Raw genomic sequence first — 18,727 nt, forward strand, 5'->3', positions numbered from 1 at the left:
TCCATTCCTCAGGCATCCTCTCCCCTTCCAGAATCCTGTTAAACAATCTGGTTAAAAACTCCACTGCCATCTCTCCTAAACATCTCCACGCTTCTACCGGTATGTCATCTGGTCCAACCGACTTTCCATTCTTCATCCTCTTAATCGCTGCTCTCACTTCCTCCTTACTAATCCTATCTACATCCTGCTTCACCAACTCCACATCCTCCAACCTTCTCTCTCTCTGATTTTCCTCATTCATCAGCTGCTCAAAATACTCCCTCCATCTTCTCAACACACTCTCTTCACTAGTCAACACATTTCCCTCTCCATCCTTTATTGCTCTAACTTGCAGTACATCCTTCCCAGCTCGGTCCCTCTGCCTGACCAATCGGTATAAATCCTTTTCTCCTTCCTTAGTGTCCAACCTCTTATACAGCTCCTCATATGCCTTTTCCTTGGCTTTCGCCACATCCCTTTTAACCTGCTGCCGCATCTCCTTGTACTCCTGCCTACTCTTCTCATCACTCTGTCGATCCCACTTCTGTTTTGCCAATCTCTTTCCCCTAATGCTCTCCTGCACTTCCTCATTCCACCACCACGTCTCCTTGTCTTGCTTTCTATTTCCAGATGTCACACCAAGTACTTTTCTAGCTGCCTCCCTCATCACTCCTGCAGTAGTTGCCCAATCATCCGGCACCTCTTCACCACCACCAAGCCCCTGTCTGACCTCTTCCCTGAACCTCACACTACACTCTTCCTCCTTCAGTTTCCACCATCTTATTCTTCTTTCAAACCTTACTTTCCTCCTCTTCTTCTTCGCCTCCAAAACCATCCTACAGACCACCATCCGATGCTGTCTAGCTACACTGTCCCCCGCCAACACCTTACAGTCTCCAATCTCCTTCAGGTTGCATCTCCTACACAGAACATAATCCACCTGTGTGCACCTTCCTCCACTCTTATACGTCACCCTATGATCCTCCTTCTTCTTAAAATACGTGTTCACCACTGCCATTTCCATCCTTTTAGCAAAATCTACCACCATCTGCCCTTCCACATTCCTCTCCTTAAAACCATACCTACCCATCACCTCCTCATCACCTCTGTTCCCTTCACCTACATGCCCATTAAAGTCTGCCCCAATCACCAATCGTTCTTTCCTAGGTACACCATCTACCACTTCATCTAATTCACTCCAGAATCTTTCTTTCTCCTCCATCTCACAGCCAACTTGTGGAGCATAGGCACTGATGACATTTATCATCATCCCTTCAACTTCCACCTTCACGATCATCACCCTATCAGAAACTCTCTTCACCTCAACTACACTCTTACTGTATGCTTCTTTCAGAATCACCCCTACACCATTTCTCTTCCCATCCACACCATGGTAAAACAGTTTAAACCCACCTCCAATGTTCCTGGCCTTACTCCCTTTCCACTTGGTCTCCTGAACACACAACACATCTACCTTTCTCCTCTCCATCATATCAGCTATCTCTCTCCCTTTACCCGTCATAGTACCAACATTTAAAGTACCAACCCGAACCTCTACTCTCCTACACTGCTCCTTTTCCTGCCGTCTCTGTAGACGCCTTCCTCCTCTCCTTCTTCTCCTTCGGCCAACAGTAGCCCAATTTCCACCGGTACCCTGTCGGCTAACGATACCTGTGGCGGTCGTTGTTAACCCGGGCCTCGACCGATCCGGTATGAAATTCTCATTTGTGATCCGCATATTTGATTTGGCACATGTTTTACGCTGGATGCCCTTCCTAACGCAACCCTCCCCATTTACCCGGGCTTGGGACCGGCACTAAGAGTACACTGGCTTGTGCCCCCCTAATGGCTGGGTTAAGTTCCTGAAAGGGAACAATCTCATTAATTCTTTATTACAACATTATCTGTGTAAAGCTGCTTTAAAACAATGTCCATTGTTAAAAGGCGATATACAAATAAAAATGAATTGAATTGAATTGAATTAATTACATATGGAGCCTAGATGCTAATCCGGGTTTACTGCTTAAACTGGGAAAAGCAAACAATGAATCAGTCTTTGCTAAATATATTTAGCATTAGATTGCTTATGTAACAATTATACAAATGTATACATTAATCAATGTTTCATGATATTTTTCTTAACTTTTATCTATCTAACCAAAGTGAATAAGTAGCTATAGGTATGCATTTGACACATACCCTCTATCTACTATTTATTCAGTGATGGCCAGACAGAGTTCATCAGATAATGTGATTGTTTTTTCCAAATGGCACTCATGTCTGACATTAACTGGCATGCCTACCAGGCTTTGTCTCAGCTGTTCCTGGTTATTTTAAGGGAATGACAAAGTACATTGAGATATTTCACACCAATAATATAACCAGCTACTTGAGCTGGGGTTGGGTAATTAAAAATAAAGCAGTGACTCACTATTGCATGACTAGTAGCAGAACTAGTTTATGAAATAAAACCTAAATGTTTTTCTAGGTTCAGAATTTCCACCTCTACAGTGACCTACAATAATCACATATTGTCTTTTTTTTATAATACCCAATGTTAGTGATGGCAGTAGACCACATTTAATCTTTACAAATTCAAATTTCCAAAAACAAGTAGAACTTAACATTAACTGCATCAAGTGCATAACATCTAGTTATTTAGGACTAATTTGTGAGCCTGAACTACTTACTGAGAAGCTATGGATTATTATGACCTTGCTGTAACCTTGCCAATGGTTAGTTCAATTCTAAAATAGAATCACTTCTGTTGCTGATTCCAATTTTACTTCCATGTAAATCCTACAAATGTTTGTACACTTATTCTAGACATATCATGCTACAGGGAATCTCAGATGGAACATGAATGCATGGAGAACATAAAAAAAAATACATTAGCTGCACAGTAGAAATTGTCTTTTTTAGAAATTATAACTGCTAATTAGGGGTTTATTTGATCCATCTGAAGTAAAGATCTTTCGAAGACATATTTATTTCTGAAAATATCTATCTGTTCTAAGCTGCCGCCTCAAGCTAAACTTTTGACTCTCATTTAGTGAAAATGATCATTCAAATCAGTATGCTGCATTGTTTGGTTACATAACTTAAACTAGTGGTTGTGTTCATCACCCTATCACTGTCGTTAGTCGTTGTATAAGTTTGCAAGGTGCTGCATTTCCCTATTTCATGCTCCCAGAAAAACTAAAACATTAGCCATTCACCAGTAGAAGGTTAGCATACACATCCATTGTTACATGTGGGCTAATTTGTATGTTATTCAAGTTTACTCATGCACAATTTACTGTTTCATACAATTACATACATGTGGCAATACAAATACCAATAAATTATCTTTTATTTTTTTTATTTTTTTTTTTTATGAAACCTGAGCGTATAACATTACAACATTTGTGATACTGGTACAAATACTTTGAGACAAATATTTTAAATCACAATAGAATTTTTAATTTTTCCTACATTCTTTATTATTTTTAATCAGCTATTCACTTTAGGGAATGTTCTGACAGTGCTTACTTTATGTGTACTCGATAATAGTTTCACACAACTTTAACTAAATAAAAATAGGTAGTCTGACAAAGCCAGGTGGTATCATGCCTTTAATCTTGTGTAATGCTTTACTGTGAACACTAGGCTGCAGGGTTGTACAATAACGTAGTCTTATGCCTAAAGTTTATGTTGCTTCTAATAGGAAATTCTACTGTGTTTTATTTAGAAGTCCCCATGAGTCATACCCATACCCACATCTAGAAGGACTTTGAATATTATGATGACGAGTATTTTTAAAAAATTGACATTACTGAAAGTCTGTATCTTGTGTATCTTTACTGTATGCATTATAATGCTTCCATATAATTACTGTAGCTAAGTAAATCATTTAATCAAAATGCAGACAGAAGCTTAGAATTAAAAGTTCTTGCAAAATTATTAATATAATATAATTATATTATATTACATTTTGCTGTGTGTGTGTGTGTGTGTGTGTGTGTGTGTGTGTGTGTGTGTGTGTGTGTGTGTGCTTTTACACTTAGCCTTGTTGCTCAGAGACATTCCCTTTTCTGGCTCGGGCTGTTTCTAAGGGGATTTTGTAAAACACGTGATTTCTTCTAAAATTTTTTGTCCTGCACTGGAATTAAGATGTTTTTCAAAGTGACAGAGGAATTACAGAGTAATAACATTTACAAAATACATAAAATACATTCGAGGTCATATGTTTCCATATGTTTTGCATACGTCTTCCTATCCATCTCTGTTTTTTCTGCAAACTTCTTTTTCTGTGTTTCTCTATAACACACAATTATGTGTTTGTTTGTTGTAGCATTCCATTTTCTTCTTCACTGGAAGTATGACACCCAAACCCCTGGGCACTAAGCCATGTCTGGAATGAAAGCATTGATGTGAAGTGATTGCCATATAGCCCTGATCCAAACTCCACCAAACATCTTGGGGATCGTCTAGAATGTCAAAAATCACTGAAGTCATTAGCTCAGTCTGAATAAATGCATTTGTGAATGACACAAATACTTACAGCATAACTCCATTATCTAGTGTAAAACATTCCCAGAGTGGCTGCTAATATAACACTAAAGGATTACATTTTCACTGGGATATTCAACGCACATATGAGTGTGATATTCAGGTGTCCAAATACTTTTGGCTGTATATTATATTTAGTGTTATCAAGTTTTGAGGCTTAATGCTTTTGAAATGTAATTCTTTTAAGTCTCATTTCTGTTTTCATAACATTAAATGCCAACAATTGAAAAAGAACCAGAAGATCTAAATGTACTGTCATGGCTATACAGATGGAAAGAGCCTACAGGGCAAGGAAGGGCATTGACCATGTACAGCTTTGTAGCTTTAAAATTTTTTACATTTAATTTAGAATAAAACAGGAAACCAAAGAAGTTTGTGATAGTTACACTGGAGACTTATGAAGTAGGTGGATCTGTGATTATAAGAAAGTATTTAACATATACAATATTAATAATACAAATACAAAAAAATACAAATATTTTGAATAGTATAAAGCCTGCACTGGATCTACAACAAAAAAAACAGCACATCAACAAAGTTACAAAAGTAAACACATTTCATATGCACAAGAGTCTGTGCACATCTGGAATGAAATCCCAGAGCTTTAAAAAGCCCTCATTTTACCAAATAAAGGGAAAATTATTATTATAAAAAAATTCAATTATTTGTGATAAGAAGGGTAATTCACTTGAACATATTAAACATCCACTTTCCTGATAAAAATAACAGTTAAAGGCATGGGAGTGGTGTCAATAACACTGCATAAAAAAAATAAATTAGAATGGCATGACTTGTTTTCTAGAGCCAACACTAATGACTAACTGGAACTGTTAAAGTGTTTTTTTTCCATGGAAAGGAAGGAAAAAAAAAAAAAAAAAAAAAAAAGTCTCTTGGCCAGAAAGAAAGCAGCTTTAGTACTACTATTAAGTAGTGATACTGTTTGTATTGTATTGGATGATTATTGTGCTTTTAATAAATGCTTGTATTATGCAGAAATATCAACCTCTACCCACTATTTCAAGTTTATATATATATATATATATATATATATATATATAGGTTCATTCTTCTTCCTCATGAATGTACACATAGCACCCCATACTGACAGAAAAACACAGAATTGTTGACATTGTTGCAGATTTATAAAAAAAGAAAAACTGAAATATCACATGGTCCTAAGTATTCAGACCCTTTGCTCAGTATTTAGTAGAAGCCCCCTTTTGATCTAATACAGCCAGGAGTCTTTTTGGGAAAGATGCAACAAGTCTTTCACAACTGGATTTGGGGATCCTCTGCCATTCCTCCTTGCAGATCCTCTCCAGTTCTGTCAGGTTGGATAGTAAACGTTGGTGGACAGCCATTTTTAGGTCTCTCCAGAGATGCTCAATTAGGTTTAAGTCAGGGCTCTGGCTGGGCCATTCAAGAACAGTCACAGAGTTGTTGTAAAGCCACTCCTTCATTATTTTAGCTGTGTGCTTAGGGTCATTGTCTTGTTGGAAGGTGAACCTTCGGCCCAGTCTGAGGTCCAGAGCACTCTGGAGAAGGTTTTCATCCAGGATATCCCTGTACTTGGCCGCATTCATCTTTCCCTCGATTGCAACCAGTCGTGGTGTGCCTGCAGCTGAAAAACACCCCCACAGCATGATGCTTCCACCACCATGCTTCACTGTTGGGACTGCATTGGACAGGTGATGAGCAGTGCCTGGTTTTCTCCACACATACCGCTTAGATATAAGGCCAAAAAGTTCTATTTTGGTCTCATCAGACCAGAAAATCTTATTTCTCTGTTTTTTAGCAAACTCCATGCGGGCTTTCATGTGTCTTACACTGAGGAGAGGCTTCCGTCAGGCCACTCTGCCATAAAGCCCCGACTGGTGGAGGGCTGCAGTGATGGTTGACTTTCTACAACTTTCTCCCATCTCCTGACTGCATCTCTGGAGCTCAGCCACAGTGATCTTTGGGTTCTTCTTTACCTCTCTCACCAAGGCTCTTCTCCCCCGATAGCTCAGTTTGGCCGGACGGCCAGCTCTAGGAAGGGTTCTGGTCGTCCCAAACATCTTCCATTTAAGGATTATGGAGGCCACTGTGCTCTTAGGAACCTTAGGTGCAGCAGAAATTTTTTTGTAACCTTGGCCAGATCTGTGCCACAATTCTGTTTCTGAGCTCTTCAGGCAGTTCCTTTGTCCTCATGATTCTCCTTTGCTCTGACATGCATTGTGATCTGGAAGGTCTTATATAGACCGGTGTGTGGCTTTCCTAATCAAGTCCAATCAGTTTAATCAAACACAACTGGACTCAAATGAAGGTGTAAACCCATCTCAAGGATGATAAGAAGAAATGTATAGCAGCTGAGTTAAATATACGAGTGTCACAGTAAAGGGTCTGAATACTTAGGACCATGTGATATTTCAGTTTTTCTTTTTTAATAAATCTGCAACAATGTCAAAAATTCTGTGTTTTTCTGTCAATATGGGGAGCTGTGTGTACATTCATGAGGAAAAGAAATGAACCTAAATGATTTTAGCAAATGGCTGCAATATAACAAAGAGTGAAAAATTCAAGGGGGTCTGAATACTTTCTGTACCCACTGTATATATATATAAGTTAATCTGTAAAGAGTAAAAGTTGTTCCTAGAGATTTATTGTGTGTGTTTCTGTATATATTCACACCCAGGGGAAAGACAGAGAAAGAGCGATTGAGCTACTGTATGTGTCAAACGTTGTTTTGTGAACTTTGAAGTATGGTGATATATGGGTTCTTGTTGCTATGGAAATGTTTTAGAATGTCAGCTCTACATAGAGTTGTAGGTACTTTCCGAACTGCTATTCCCTGCCATGTCATTCTGCTCTGCTGTCTCAGTAAGGGAACTTTAGTTTGCTCAAAACACAGCAGCTTGCTTCTTTACGTATGAGGCAAAAAAAAGTCAGATCAGATTAATTTAGTTTTCCACAACCTAGACCATTTGCCTATAAAAGCTCCATACTGGTAAAAAAAAAAGCCATTGTGACATTTATAGCTCCAAATGGTTTTGCTCCTGCAATGTGAAACACAACACATAGTTCCACTAAGACAGACCTGCTGTTTTTTTGACATCACCTATCAGCTATCAAGTGTTTTAGGGAACAATAACTTTTTAATGCTAACAATAGCTCTATTATTAAATATTAATTTAAAACACATTATTTTATTTGTAACATACTTGCCTTCTTATTTGGAACTCCTATTAAACATTGTTAAACACCAGTGCAATGCATAAAATCGTGCAGATACATGTCAGGAGCTTGAGATAGTCAAACATCAGTGTGGTATTAGTGACTATGACCATGGCATTGCTCTTAGTGACAAAAGGATTTGGTTTGAGCATTTTGGAAAGTTTTAATTTTCACAGACAGCAGTCTCTAGAGTAGTATGCTGCCACATGATTGGCTGATTGCATGAATCAGCTTTGGTACAGAGGTTGCTATTATGTGTACTGTACTCTTACTCCTAGGATTATAACAAATATTTTTTGCAGTTTCTAGTTAATCTCATAGATGCACTTTCAGACTTTGACCTTAAAATGAAAAGTTCTAATTAGATTAAGTCTCTTCCCTTCGACAATCTGAATATTTAAAATGATAAATGAATAAAATTTTAAATCGTCCTTCACTGTTTATGAATTGTTTTGTATTGTTTAGTAGATTTATTCTTGTGTTAAAAGGATCAACAACAAAAAAAAGGGTTGCTTTCTTCTTTCTTTCTTGCACTTCTAGGTTACCATGGGTGACTCTGCAGGTGAGCTCTGTAGTGTAAGTCTGTTTGCTGAGAGAAATCAGGATCATTTGCCTAAGAAATCTTTTCTTTGACTGAACTCCAACATCTCAGGACTGCTGAGACATATAAGCTTGCGGATGGTGCATCCTGCTTCCTGGATGCTCTTGGTGCATAATACCGAACCATGGAGACGCACCCCTATTTCATTATAAAATACCTCTCAAGAGCTCTGCCTTGGCATGACATCTTTCCCTTGAAATAAACAAAATGGCCAATTCTACATGGAATTACATGCTGGTTTCCCAGGCATTTTATTTTTGCGTCTTTAATAATAAAAAGACATCCAGAAATAGAAACATTTTCATATTGTTCATAATATAAGCAATTATCCCAAAACAAAAGCAATACCTACACATTCATATTTAATGAGATTAATATTGTGTCAAACCTTATATTTACACATATAGTTCAAAGTTTGTATATTTAAGTACAGTAGGTTGCATATATGCATGCATGTGAGAAGATGGTGTACAGTTCCTCATAGAATTTACTTTACAAACAACTGTATTCTGCATTCTAGACTTCGGCGTATGTGCCATTATAGAAGAAAGGCTTCTCTGAGACACAGTGACCGACAACCTCTGGAGTCCATCTCTGAACTTTCGGTTTACCCTCTTCATCTGGTCGCACAATGACAGTGTTGAAGGATGAGAGAGAGGGGTCTTCGTTGAAAAAGTTGAATGGTCGAAGGAAGAAGCCTACAGAGTTTCCGGGAGTTGCTGTGTTGGGAATGTCTTCAGAATGAGGAATGTGTAAGAATCCCACAGTAACCCAGGCAACCAAATCCTGAAAAAGGGAGCACAGAAGACACAAGTAACACATGCTACGTCTCTGCATGCTTTTTTTTTCTGAGCGTAAATTTTTTTTATGGTTATCACAGTAAGAACAAGGCCATACCTGATTTACAATGTTATCATTGTTGCGGATATAGTCCTCAAATGAAACAACAGGTTCCCATGGGTCATTTTGGGTATAGATGCTACTGCTGGTGGGCTCACTATCCTTATGTTTAGTTACAGCCAAAGGATATCTGTTCAAAAATCAAAGATTAGTCACTATCTTCAATAATTTTTTATCTAATTTACTGAGCCTGTGTAGGACAACTGATCAAAAGTACATTTTGATATGTTAATATAACTGTCCTTGTTAAAAGACAAGAATTCTTGACATGCACAAGATGTGTATTAGTGCAAATTTGTTGTGTCTCTTTGTAGCACTAGATTTTTAGGTAAGGAATTTGTTCACCTTGCATGCACATGGATAATTTTTTTGATTAATAATACCTTGTCCATGGAATACCATTCTCCTCTTTCCATCCACGTGGCAGTACAGTATTCGCATGTGAGTTAAACTGAATACGGTAACCCTTTTGGTGCCCCCACTTATTCTTCTGGTTGGGGTTGTAGAAGTGCAAATAACGAGGGAACTTTTTTCCAAAGCGGAAGGCAGCACTGCGTTCTGTTTCATGTTGCGTCCTGGAGAGGATGGATTGTTTGATTGTGTGTCGAGAACTCCAGGGGTTGGTGAAGTTGACATATTTTAGGTCTATAGACTCAAAGCTGTTGTCACGCCCTAAACAAGAGAGAGGGAAAAAAGAAAACATGAGGAGGTTTTTGGAGGAAGATAACAAGATGAAGATTTGGGCCAAGATTACTTCCTTCATGTTAAAGTTGATCTTGCGATAAGAATATGTTGGATTAGGCTATGTCAGAAAAACTAGTTCTATGTATTTAAGTCATGCAAAGGCAATAATTTGAAGTGCATTACAAAAATCTGAGGTTGCACCAATGCTATTGCTCACCTGCAATATCAAGGTCCACTTTGTAATGAACAAGATGTGTGTGCATATTTCCGAGAACATAGTCGTAAACCTTGCTTCCGTATTTCAGTCCGTTTTCTGTGAAGTATGTAGCATGTATGTACCCTGTAGCACTAACCCGAGACTCCATTACTCCATTCTGATAGAACAAGAAGTCCCAGATGTAGTCATAGTTATAAACAGTGGATGTGGTTCTTATCACAAGAACATGGTTTTCCAGGCCCCCGAAGAAGTTGTAGCCTCCTTGGAAGTTGCTGTTGAAGTGTCTTCTAAGAGGCATGCCTGTTGTCATCTCAAATATGCATAATGCATTCTTAAATCTGACTGGCTTGTCTGTATCGTAGAAATGATACATGTCAACAAAAGTGGCAATTTCAGGACAGTCAATACCTGGTGCAAGCTCAAAATCAGAGGTTCCCATTGCCCAGCCAGCATCGATGTATTTTGTTTGCATTGCAGCTGGTGTGTCTCCAGAGTAGAAGGCAATAGCTTCTTGCAGGCTGACTTCATAGGCAATTCGTTCGCCATTAAAACGCAAGTCAAAAATCTGCAGCCCAGCAGATGAGCGAACGCGGTAAGCGAAAGACCATCCGGCATACTCCACAAAGTTTTTGTCTACCCGGTATCTGGTACCTTGAGGCTCCACAAACTTTGGCCCGTTAATATTTGAGCGTGTGTTGCTATGGCCACGAGGAATGTAAGTGGAAAAGAGATCGTTTTCATCATGCTCAGGCAGCTTAAGTTTATTGATTGTTCCCTTTTCATACTTCTCTTCTAGCTCCTCCACACTGTCAAAGTATTGTTCATTGTACCACACTTTTTCCACAGTCCATTTCTCTGGGTCCAGGTCTTTATGATTGATAAGAATCTCAAAACCAACAGGATGAATGAAGTACCCCTCTACAAATTTCTGCAGCATGATCCAGGATCGTCTCTCCCCTGGTTCTAGTCCACGAGGAGCTATGTCAGAATAGGTTAAGCATCGATTGGTGCAATTTCCAAATGTAAAACCTGTGCTCTCATACAAAAGTTTGTTTAATTTCTTTCCAACCTTGTTTAGAATATCTTCTATATGCCCATATTCTACATATGTGATCGGCCGGGACTCAAAGCTGATGGGCCGGTCACCTTTAAAGGTCTTGAGCTGATAGGATTTTGGAGAAGGCAAAGGACCAACAATATATTCAGTTATATTAGGCTGGGCCTGGTTGGCAAATTGTATCACCACCCGAGCCTTGCGTGATGGTTTTGCCTGTCCCCTGTCCAGTGCCCGCAGAGCCTCATGCTTCATTGGAACATGTAGCTCTATAAGAAGGATGCTGTTCTTTTTGAGGGCCTTGCTTCGTGCTGAAGAAAGGCCGAGCTCACTTAAGGAGTGGAGATAGTTTCTCACAGACTTCATTTCCTCAGGAGAGAGATCAGCAAACATGGGGGCCCCATGATGAGCCCATTCTCGAGCTCTAGATGTAGCAGCCTGACTGCCTACAGAAGCTAGTAGCAGCAAAGGCAACCACATGTCCATACCTACATAAATAGAAAGTCAGACTGCAATAAAATAACCTAATTGTTAATTATCATATGGGCATAAAAATTGTCAATATAATTTTTCATTCAGAAATACAAATAAACTTTGAACTATGGCCACGTTTGAGATATATATTATTTTTAACCTTTTTCTAATTTAACTGTTTCTTTAACTAGTAGGAAAAAGTGAAACCTTCCTTTTACGAACTCCTCTGCACAGTGATGAAATAACACTGCATATTTTAAAAGCAGCTGCAATGTGCTTTAAGATCGTTGTTATAAAATATTTTATTTTTAAAAGTTTACCTTGCTCATACATTTTCAATTGTAACTACTACACCAGTCTATGGTGCATAAAAAGTCCCACAAATGTGTAAACATGCTTTATTTATTGCCAGACATTATGTAACTCCTATTGCTTAGGGCTTTTACAGCAACTTCACATTTACAAAAGAAAAACAAGTCAAACTAAGCAATGCAGTATTAAAAAAGAATAAATCATAGAATGGTCTTACCTATTGCTGTTATTTCCAATTCTTCTTTTGATGTGTTCTTAAATGTGTCACTGTATCTTGTGTGTTTACTCAGCCCAGCCTGAGCAGATGTAGTTTTTCCCCCACAGTCCTATTGGATAGCAAGCTGGATATGAAATGAACTCTTCTATTCTGGCATTGTTGCTTTTATCAGGCATCAAGATTTGATACTTGGCCAAGGATTGGACAATTCTACGTCATAAAACTGTCAGAACAAATGACTAATGATTATGCTGTAGTTTTTTGCCTTTTTTTATGGTGAAATTATCCTGATAAAACGAGAAAGAATTTATGTATTTAATTAAATTGTCTTTAATTCAATTACATAATTATAAAAAACTGCATGTTAATTATGCAGTATATTATGGCTGGGTGCCAGGAATAAGGAATTGTTTGCTTAATTTAATAAAGTTATATAGATTTTATATTTACAGTATATATAAATGAAAACATTTATTGTAGGCAACAGGCAACGTTTTTAAATTTCCTTTTAGTAAATTGACGACCTGCTGTAACATATATAGTATCATCCATTTAACTTTCAGTGAATCTCATGAAGTCAACTTGCACAAGGACATGTAACTGTTGAGCAACAATGAACATTAATTTTCCACGCTGACATTTCAATGGCTCACTCAAATTACAGTATTACATTGCCCTCTGGAATTATTGGCACTTTTATTGGAACCCTTTATGATCCTAAGCAAAAATTTGCATAAACTACACATGTAATAAGTAATACAATAGGTGTCGTATATTTAAGTAGTGCATTTTCTACATTTTAGATTTGGTTTAAAGAAGATCACCTGCGCAGTTTAGTAGAAAAGCATCTCAGTGTGCACAACACATTAAAACTTGTTGGCGAATGAGCTACAGCAACAGAACCCCTTCATTGGATCAACTGACAACTGGAGTATGAGACTACAGTGAACTCATTAAAACTGGACAGCAAGCAATATTTTTCCCAGAGGTCATTTTTAAGATTCCACATTCTATGTATTCTTAGTCGATTTCCTGCTTACTCTGGCTGTAAAGCATGATTATTTAAGTAACTTTAGGTTTCCTGTCAGCTTGAACCAGTTTTGCTATTCTCCTTTGGCTGCAATAATAATTAGTTTTATTATTTATTAGTTTGGATATTGTCTCGACTACTAGGTGCTTGAATAATTCCTGTTTGCTGAAATGTATTTTTATAAGCTGAAATATACCTTTCAGCTAATGGCTTTATAATGCATCACACTTTCCTGTATTTCCTTGATCACAATTTCCTTGCTCTGTACTTCTTTGCATTTTTCATGTAAGGTAATATAAATGAAATATAGGGAAGTACACTACTGTATATCAACAAGTATTGGGACACCTGACCTTTCCTGTCATATGTGTTTCGTCTCCATACTGTTACCACAAAGCTGGAGGTGCACAATGGATAGGGCACCTTTGGATGTGGTATAATACAATTTTGCGTCCACTTAAACTTGGAAACCCACACCTGTTCCAGCATGACAATGCCCCTGTGCACAAAGTGAGCTCTATGAAGATATGGTTTACGTGGTTTGAAGAGATTCTTAAATGGGCCTGGTATCAAGCTCTGATCTCATCCCTACTGAATACATTTGGAATGAATTGAAACACTGGCTGCACCCAAGGCCTCCTCACCTACATCAGTACCTGACTTTACTGACACCCTTCTGGCTCATGGACACACACATCCATGTGCACACTCAAAAATCTAGTGGATCATCTTCCCATAAAAGTGAAGGCTATTATAAAAGCAAATTGGTACTAAATGTGGAATGCGATGCTCATAAAGACCATAACATACTTATTACCAGGTGTCTGTAAACTTTAATCAAGATAGTAGTGGTGTAGGATAATCTACCACGTATCTCTGTGATCATGTTCTGACAAAATTTCCTTTAAAAAATCTTTTATTTTCTCTATTATAGTTTATAGCTTATTTTTTTGAAAGTAGGTGTGAATGTGTTGGTGCATCATGCCTGCTTAACTCCCAGTTTCTGGATCAACACAACCCTGACCAGTATACAACAGTTACTGAAAATCAAAAAAGTATTAATGAAATTCCTGACATTCTACTTACATTGATTTAGTAATTATATGGGTCAGTTAAGTTAACATGAAGGTAGACAACATGTATAAGGTTTTATAAATTTTTGTTAAAGGGTTAAACAGATAGTGGTAGCTCAGTGGTGGCCCTGGGTTACTGATCGAGTTCAAGCCCCCGTATTGCCCGTCTGCTGCTCTTGGGCCTTTGAGAAAGGTCCTTAACTCCCAGTGCTCCAGGGGCACTGTATCATGGCTGACCCCAGGTTCCTAACATCACTGGGATATGCGAAGATAATATTGTACTAGGTTGAAATAATATGTGACAAGAAAAAGCCCCTTTACCCTTTTGTCTTATTTATAACATGTTTGTGAAACAACTCAGTGTATAGTAGTTGTATTTTTAGACAAGCTGTGCGTTTATGTCTTACAGTGAATATTATATAGAATCTCAAATTATGAAAAAAAACACACAGATAGTACTTTATGTGTAATTAAAAAACATACAAAATGAAAAAGAAAATGTAAATTCAGGAAACCCTGTCCTTTTAAAAACAGTCACTATGACATTGTCTTTTCCGGAACACAACACAAATGTTTGACACAGAGCAAAAATCTTTCGTTTACAGGTCAGATTTAAAAAGGTTAGTTTACTGCGAGAACTATATTGCTGTGTTGACTTTACCATGTCTCATCAATGGCTGTGTGTGACACAGAATGAAGAAGACTTTTTAGACTACAGGAAGTAGTAAGGGTGGAGGCAGCTGTGTTTGTATCTTCCCCCAAAAGTTAAAGGTTTTGTCTAATGATATTGGTTTGGCCGCATGGCCCCTGGCCCTTCCCTATTGACACACTTTATTAAATAAACGCCTCCGAAATCCGTCTTCTGAAGAATTTCTTTATAGGATTACACTTCCACAAACAGTCCTCTTGCAAAAGGAACTGAATTGAACCTCTATACTTCCCCCTTCCTCTCTGGATTGGCACACAGGCCAGTGGGTGGGCACTGAGCATTGTCAATAACAAATTAACACAGCTAATGGCTGACATCGCAGCTGTGGCCCAGTGGTTTGTCCTCCAATTGTATGACTTTCAGATGCTGCCACAAGTCTACAAATCCCCCTCCATTAAAGAGAAAACACCAAACAGTGTGAAAAGTGGCTTTATAATTCTTACTACGGAAACTGTGTTACAACTGTGAGCAACATTGAAAAAGGAATAGACATGCAAAGAGGTCTTCGAAGAGTTGGGAATAAACGAAAATGAGAACAACAGGGAAAAAGCAAAAACCACTAGAGATTTAATACAACAATATTTTAGGAAAAAAGAAGAAAAAAGCTCTTCTGGAGCAAAAGATTCCTGCATCTGACAATAAAGGTAATGTATTTTAGAATTGATTTTTGGAATTTTAAACCTGCCTAAAATAAAAGAGAGTCATGCTAAAATTCTTTAAACTACAAATCAAATATTTTAGTAATAAAAGAAAAACAAGCAGCATCTGTAATTCTTGAAAGTCTTACGTGAGTCAGGATGTGATTGTACTTGAGCCCTCGGAAAAATTTTATTTTGTTTTTTAGATATTAGGCCTGATTACAAACAGTATGGGTTTTTATATGATCATAGGGAATTACTTTCATTTCTCATTTTTGTTTTTTAGTTGGTTACATTATCAAGGATCTTCAGACCTCAAAACATTATGAAGGCTCTGCTCGTATCCTTGTTGAGTCTACGGCTGGTCGTGGGAATAGGGTAAACTTTTTTTTAAATATTTCTCTATATTGCTTGTCCCACTCAATGCTATGTTTTGTTTTGGAGGCAGACACATCATGTTTTAAGGAACCAGAGATTTGAATTTACCTGACTTTGTTTGATATTTTATACATGCTGGTTATAAGTAATTGATTACAATTAAAGTTCAATAAATTGATAAATGAACTTACCAGAATATACATAAAAATATATATATTTTTGTTATAGTTTTTTTTTGTAAAACAAAATATGTGCTAGATTTATTCAATAAAATACCTGACTACGATCTAGAACTAAACTAAACTTTAGTCTTCAACTAAAATTGCTTGAGGTTGTAGGATGCCCACCCAATGGCCCAACGACGGAATCCACTGGTGTGGGTGAAGGTATGCTGCGTGTAAGTCTTTCTCGCGTGGCTGTAAAAGATTACTCAAATGGATTGCACTTTGTTACATTAATCCAATTTTAAGATGTAACCTGACTCCAATTTATAATAAAGATTTAACTTGAATATCTTTAATTTAAGCTAATTACCTTATTGGTTGTACTTCTTTAATTTTAATATATTATTCTAAGCATTCTGTCTTTTCAATTAATCATTCATTATGGTCCTTTGGAGTCGCTTAGAACCTTGTGCTCGGCTAACGATACCTGTTCACTGAAGCACATTGGCCAGTCCAAATCTTAGTCAGAGGATATAACGTTAAACTAATATTTTTTTAGTAGGCCGCTCAATGCTTGCTCATGCATAAAAAATAATGTAATTAGCCACTTAGTTATAACTTGCTAAGTGAGAGATCAGTCAGAAATCAGAAGGTCCTAGACATTGTGCTCTATCCGTTCATGATCCTTCAGTTTGTACTATACTGGTCATAGATTTGTGGTAACACCAGACTACATAATCAACTAGATATAAATGATTTCAGGAAATTTTAGAGTTGATCAAGAATTTTACATTTATTTGCCAGGCAATAATTAATAAACAATTGTCACATCTTAAACAAATAATAGAAGAAAGTTACATAACATGATCAGATTTTAAATCCTTTCTTGGGACAGGATGCGACCTAACACCTAGACCACCTGGTAAGGATCTTCTCCGGGGCAGCCCTTATGTCAGTAGGACAGAATTTCCTCAAACCTGAGGTCTGTTCTACTGATATGGGACTGAGATCATATTTCCAATCACACTGAGACCTTTTAAATGATACCAAACATGTGAAGGTAAAATGTATAAATTCCTAAAATGGAATTATTACATTATGTAAGTGAAGTAGCTCGAATTCCAGGACCTTCTAAGTCACTTTTCCATGACCCGGCCATCTCTCCAGCCGGGGAAGAGGGGGCTCAAGGATGGGTGACTGGGCAGCTAAACAAATGGCTTTCTCTCCTTAGATCAAAGAGATCTTCTCCTCAGTTTAGAAGGTTTATTGTTTTGTTGCATGGTAGTTCTCAGGTTCTTGCCTCATGAAGTTGCATGTCAGTTCTCAGGGTCTGGGAACAGTTCTGACCATCCTTACAAGGTCTAATAAATGAACCGTCCTTTGCCAGCTGTGGTCCGGACAGTTATATACATTACGGACAGTTATATCCTCATATCATCTAAGGGAGTTTTTCCTTGCCACTGTCGCCACGGCTGCTCATCAGGGACAAACGCACACCATTCACCTTCACTGTTGTTTTCTGTAAAGCTGCTTTGAGACAATGTCTGTTGTGAAAAGCGCTATACAAATAAACTTGACTTGACTTGACTTGACTTATATACGTAAAAACCTTTTTATTTCTTTTCTAATAGCCAAGAAGTGTGCAAGCTTTGCTTAGCCATCTAATATTGCAGTAAAACAGTAGGTAATTTGCATTTACATCAACTTCTGCTAGGAATTTTCAAAGAAGGAGATGCTGATGTGATGAAGATGCCCTGAGAAAGTTGATTAGTTTCATCACTGTATTCATAAATTCTGCATACTCCTCTGACAGAGTGAAGCACAGAACAGACTTGTGGATAATTCAGTGATATGAACAGAGGTCTGGATTATCCTCTTTAATCCGAGTCACTGATCCTTTTAATTTTCCTATTATAGATGGTGCTCCATCAGTTGTGATGGACACATAATTTTTTAGGTTGATCCTTCTTAGCGTTAACATCTCTTTTATGGCTAAGTATATGTCTTCTCTTCTAGTATGTGTTGTAAGTGCTGTAACACCTAAGATGTTCTCAAATCTTTCTTCTCTGCATAGTAGCATCAATAGCATCAAGTTGTGACTGCATAACGTGTGCTAACATGTTAGCTATTTTTGTAGCTATTGCAGCTGGAAGGGGTGTTTATTACATTTTTCTTCTCATTTCATATTTTTTCTTTTCCATCTAAAAGTGTTTCACACGCAGCCTCCATGCACTTCTTAACTATTTCTGTATCTGTAAAGGTCTTGTTATGTTTTCCTAAAATCCACTGTATTTTTAACGAACACTCATATGCTTGTTGTTGGGCTGTGAGTAGATCTCTTGTACTGGGCTTTGAGATCATTTATTTTCCTTTCACTTACTTCAGACTGCTGAGGGGCAGTCTCTTCCAAGTGTCTATGTTTAGTTTTGTAATGGTGTTTAATGTTTCCACTTTTGACAACCGTAACAGACTCCAAGCAAATAAGAGACACAGGCCTCTTGGAGCTCGATGCAGAAGAATAAATGTGTATTTT

General features: G+C 37.7%; 2 protein-coding genes across 2 annotated transcripts in view; both read right to left on the reverse strand.

Annotated features, from left to right (window-relative positions):
• slc12a7b (solute carrier family 12 member 7b) overlaps positions 1-18,727 on the reverse strand; it is a 335,443-nt gene that overhangs the window by 95,156 nt on the left and 221,560 nt on the right. The gene's annotated exons all lie outside the window — the stretch shown is intronic.
• On the reverse strand, positions 8,567-12,343 carry aoc1 (amine oxidase copper containing 1). Its single transcript, XM_083546105.1, has 5 exons — positions 12,203-12,343; positions 10,146-11,687; positions 9,628-9,916; positions 9,242-9,374; positions 8,567-9,130 (listed from the first exon to the last, which is right to left on the reverse strand). The coding sequence occupies exons 2-5, from the start codon at positions 11,683-11,685 to the stop codon at positions 8,861-8,863; spliced, it is 2,232 nt and encodes a 743-aa protein (XP_083402231.1). The 5' UTR covers positions 11,686-11,687; positions 12,203-12,343; the 3' UTR covers positions 8,567-8,860.

Source organism: Silurus aristotelis (assembly GCF_946808225.1).
Source record: "Silurus aristotelis genome assembly, chromosome: 1".
Classification (NCBI taxonomy): domain Eukaryota; kingdom Metazoa; phylum Chordata; class Actinopteri; order Siluriformes; family Siluridae; genus Silurus; species Silurus aristotelis.

Bases quoted from the DNA above. Each gene is read 5' to 3' on its own strand.
- aoc1 (XM_083546105.1), bottom strand. From the start codon at position 11,685: ATGGACATGTGGTTGCCTTTGCTGCTACTAGCTTCTGTAGGCAGTCAG. The intron at 9,375-9,627 runs GTATTATTAATC...ATTTTTGAACAG, and splicing joins AATGGTATTCCATGGACAAG to ATATCCTTTGGCTGTAACTA. The intron at 9,131-9,241 runs GTATGGCCTTGT...TCCCTTTTTCAG, and splicing joins ATGATAACATTGTAAATCAG to GATTTGGTTGCCTGGGTTAC.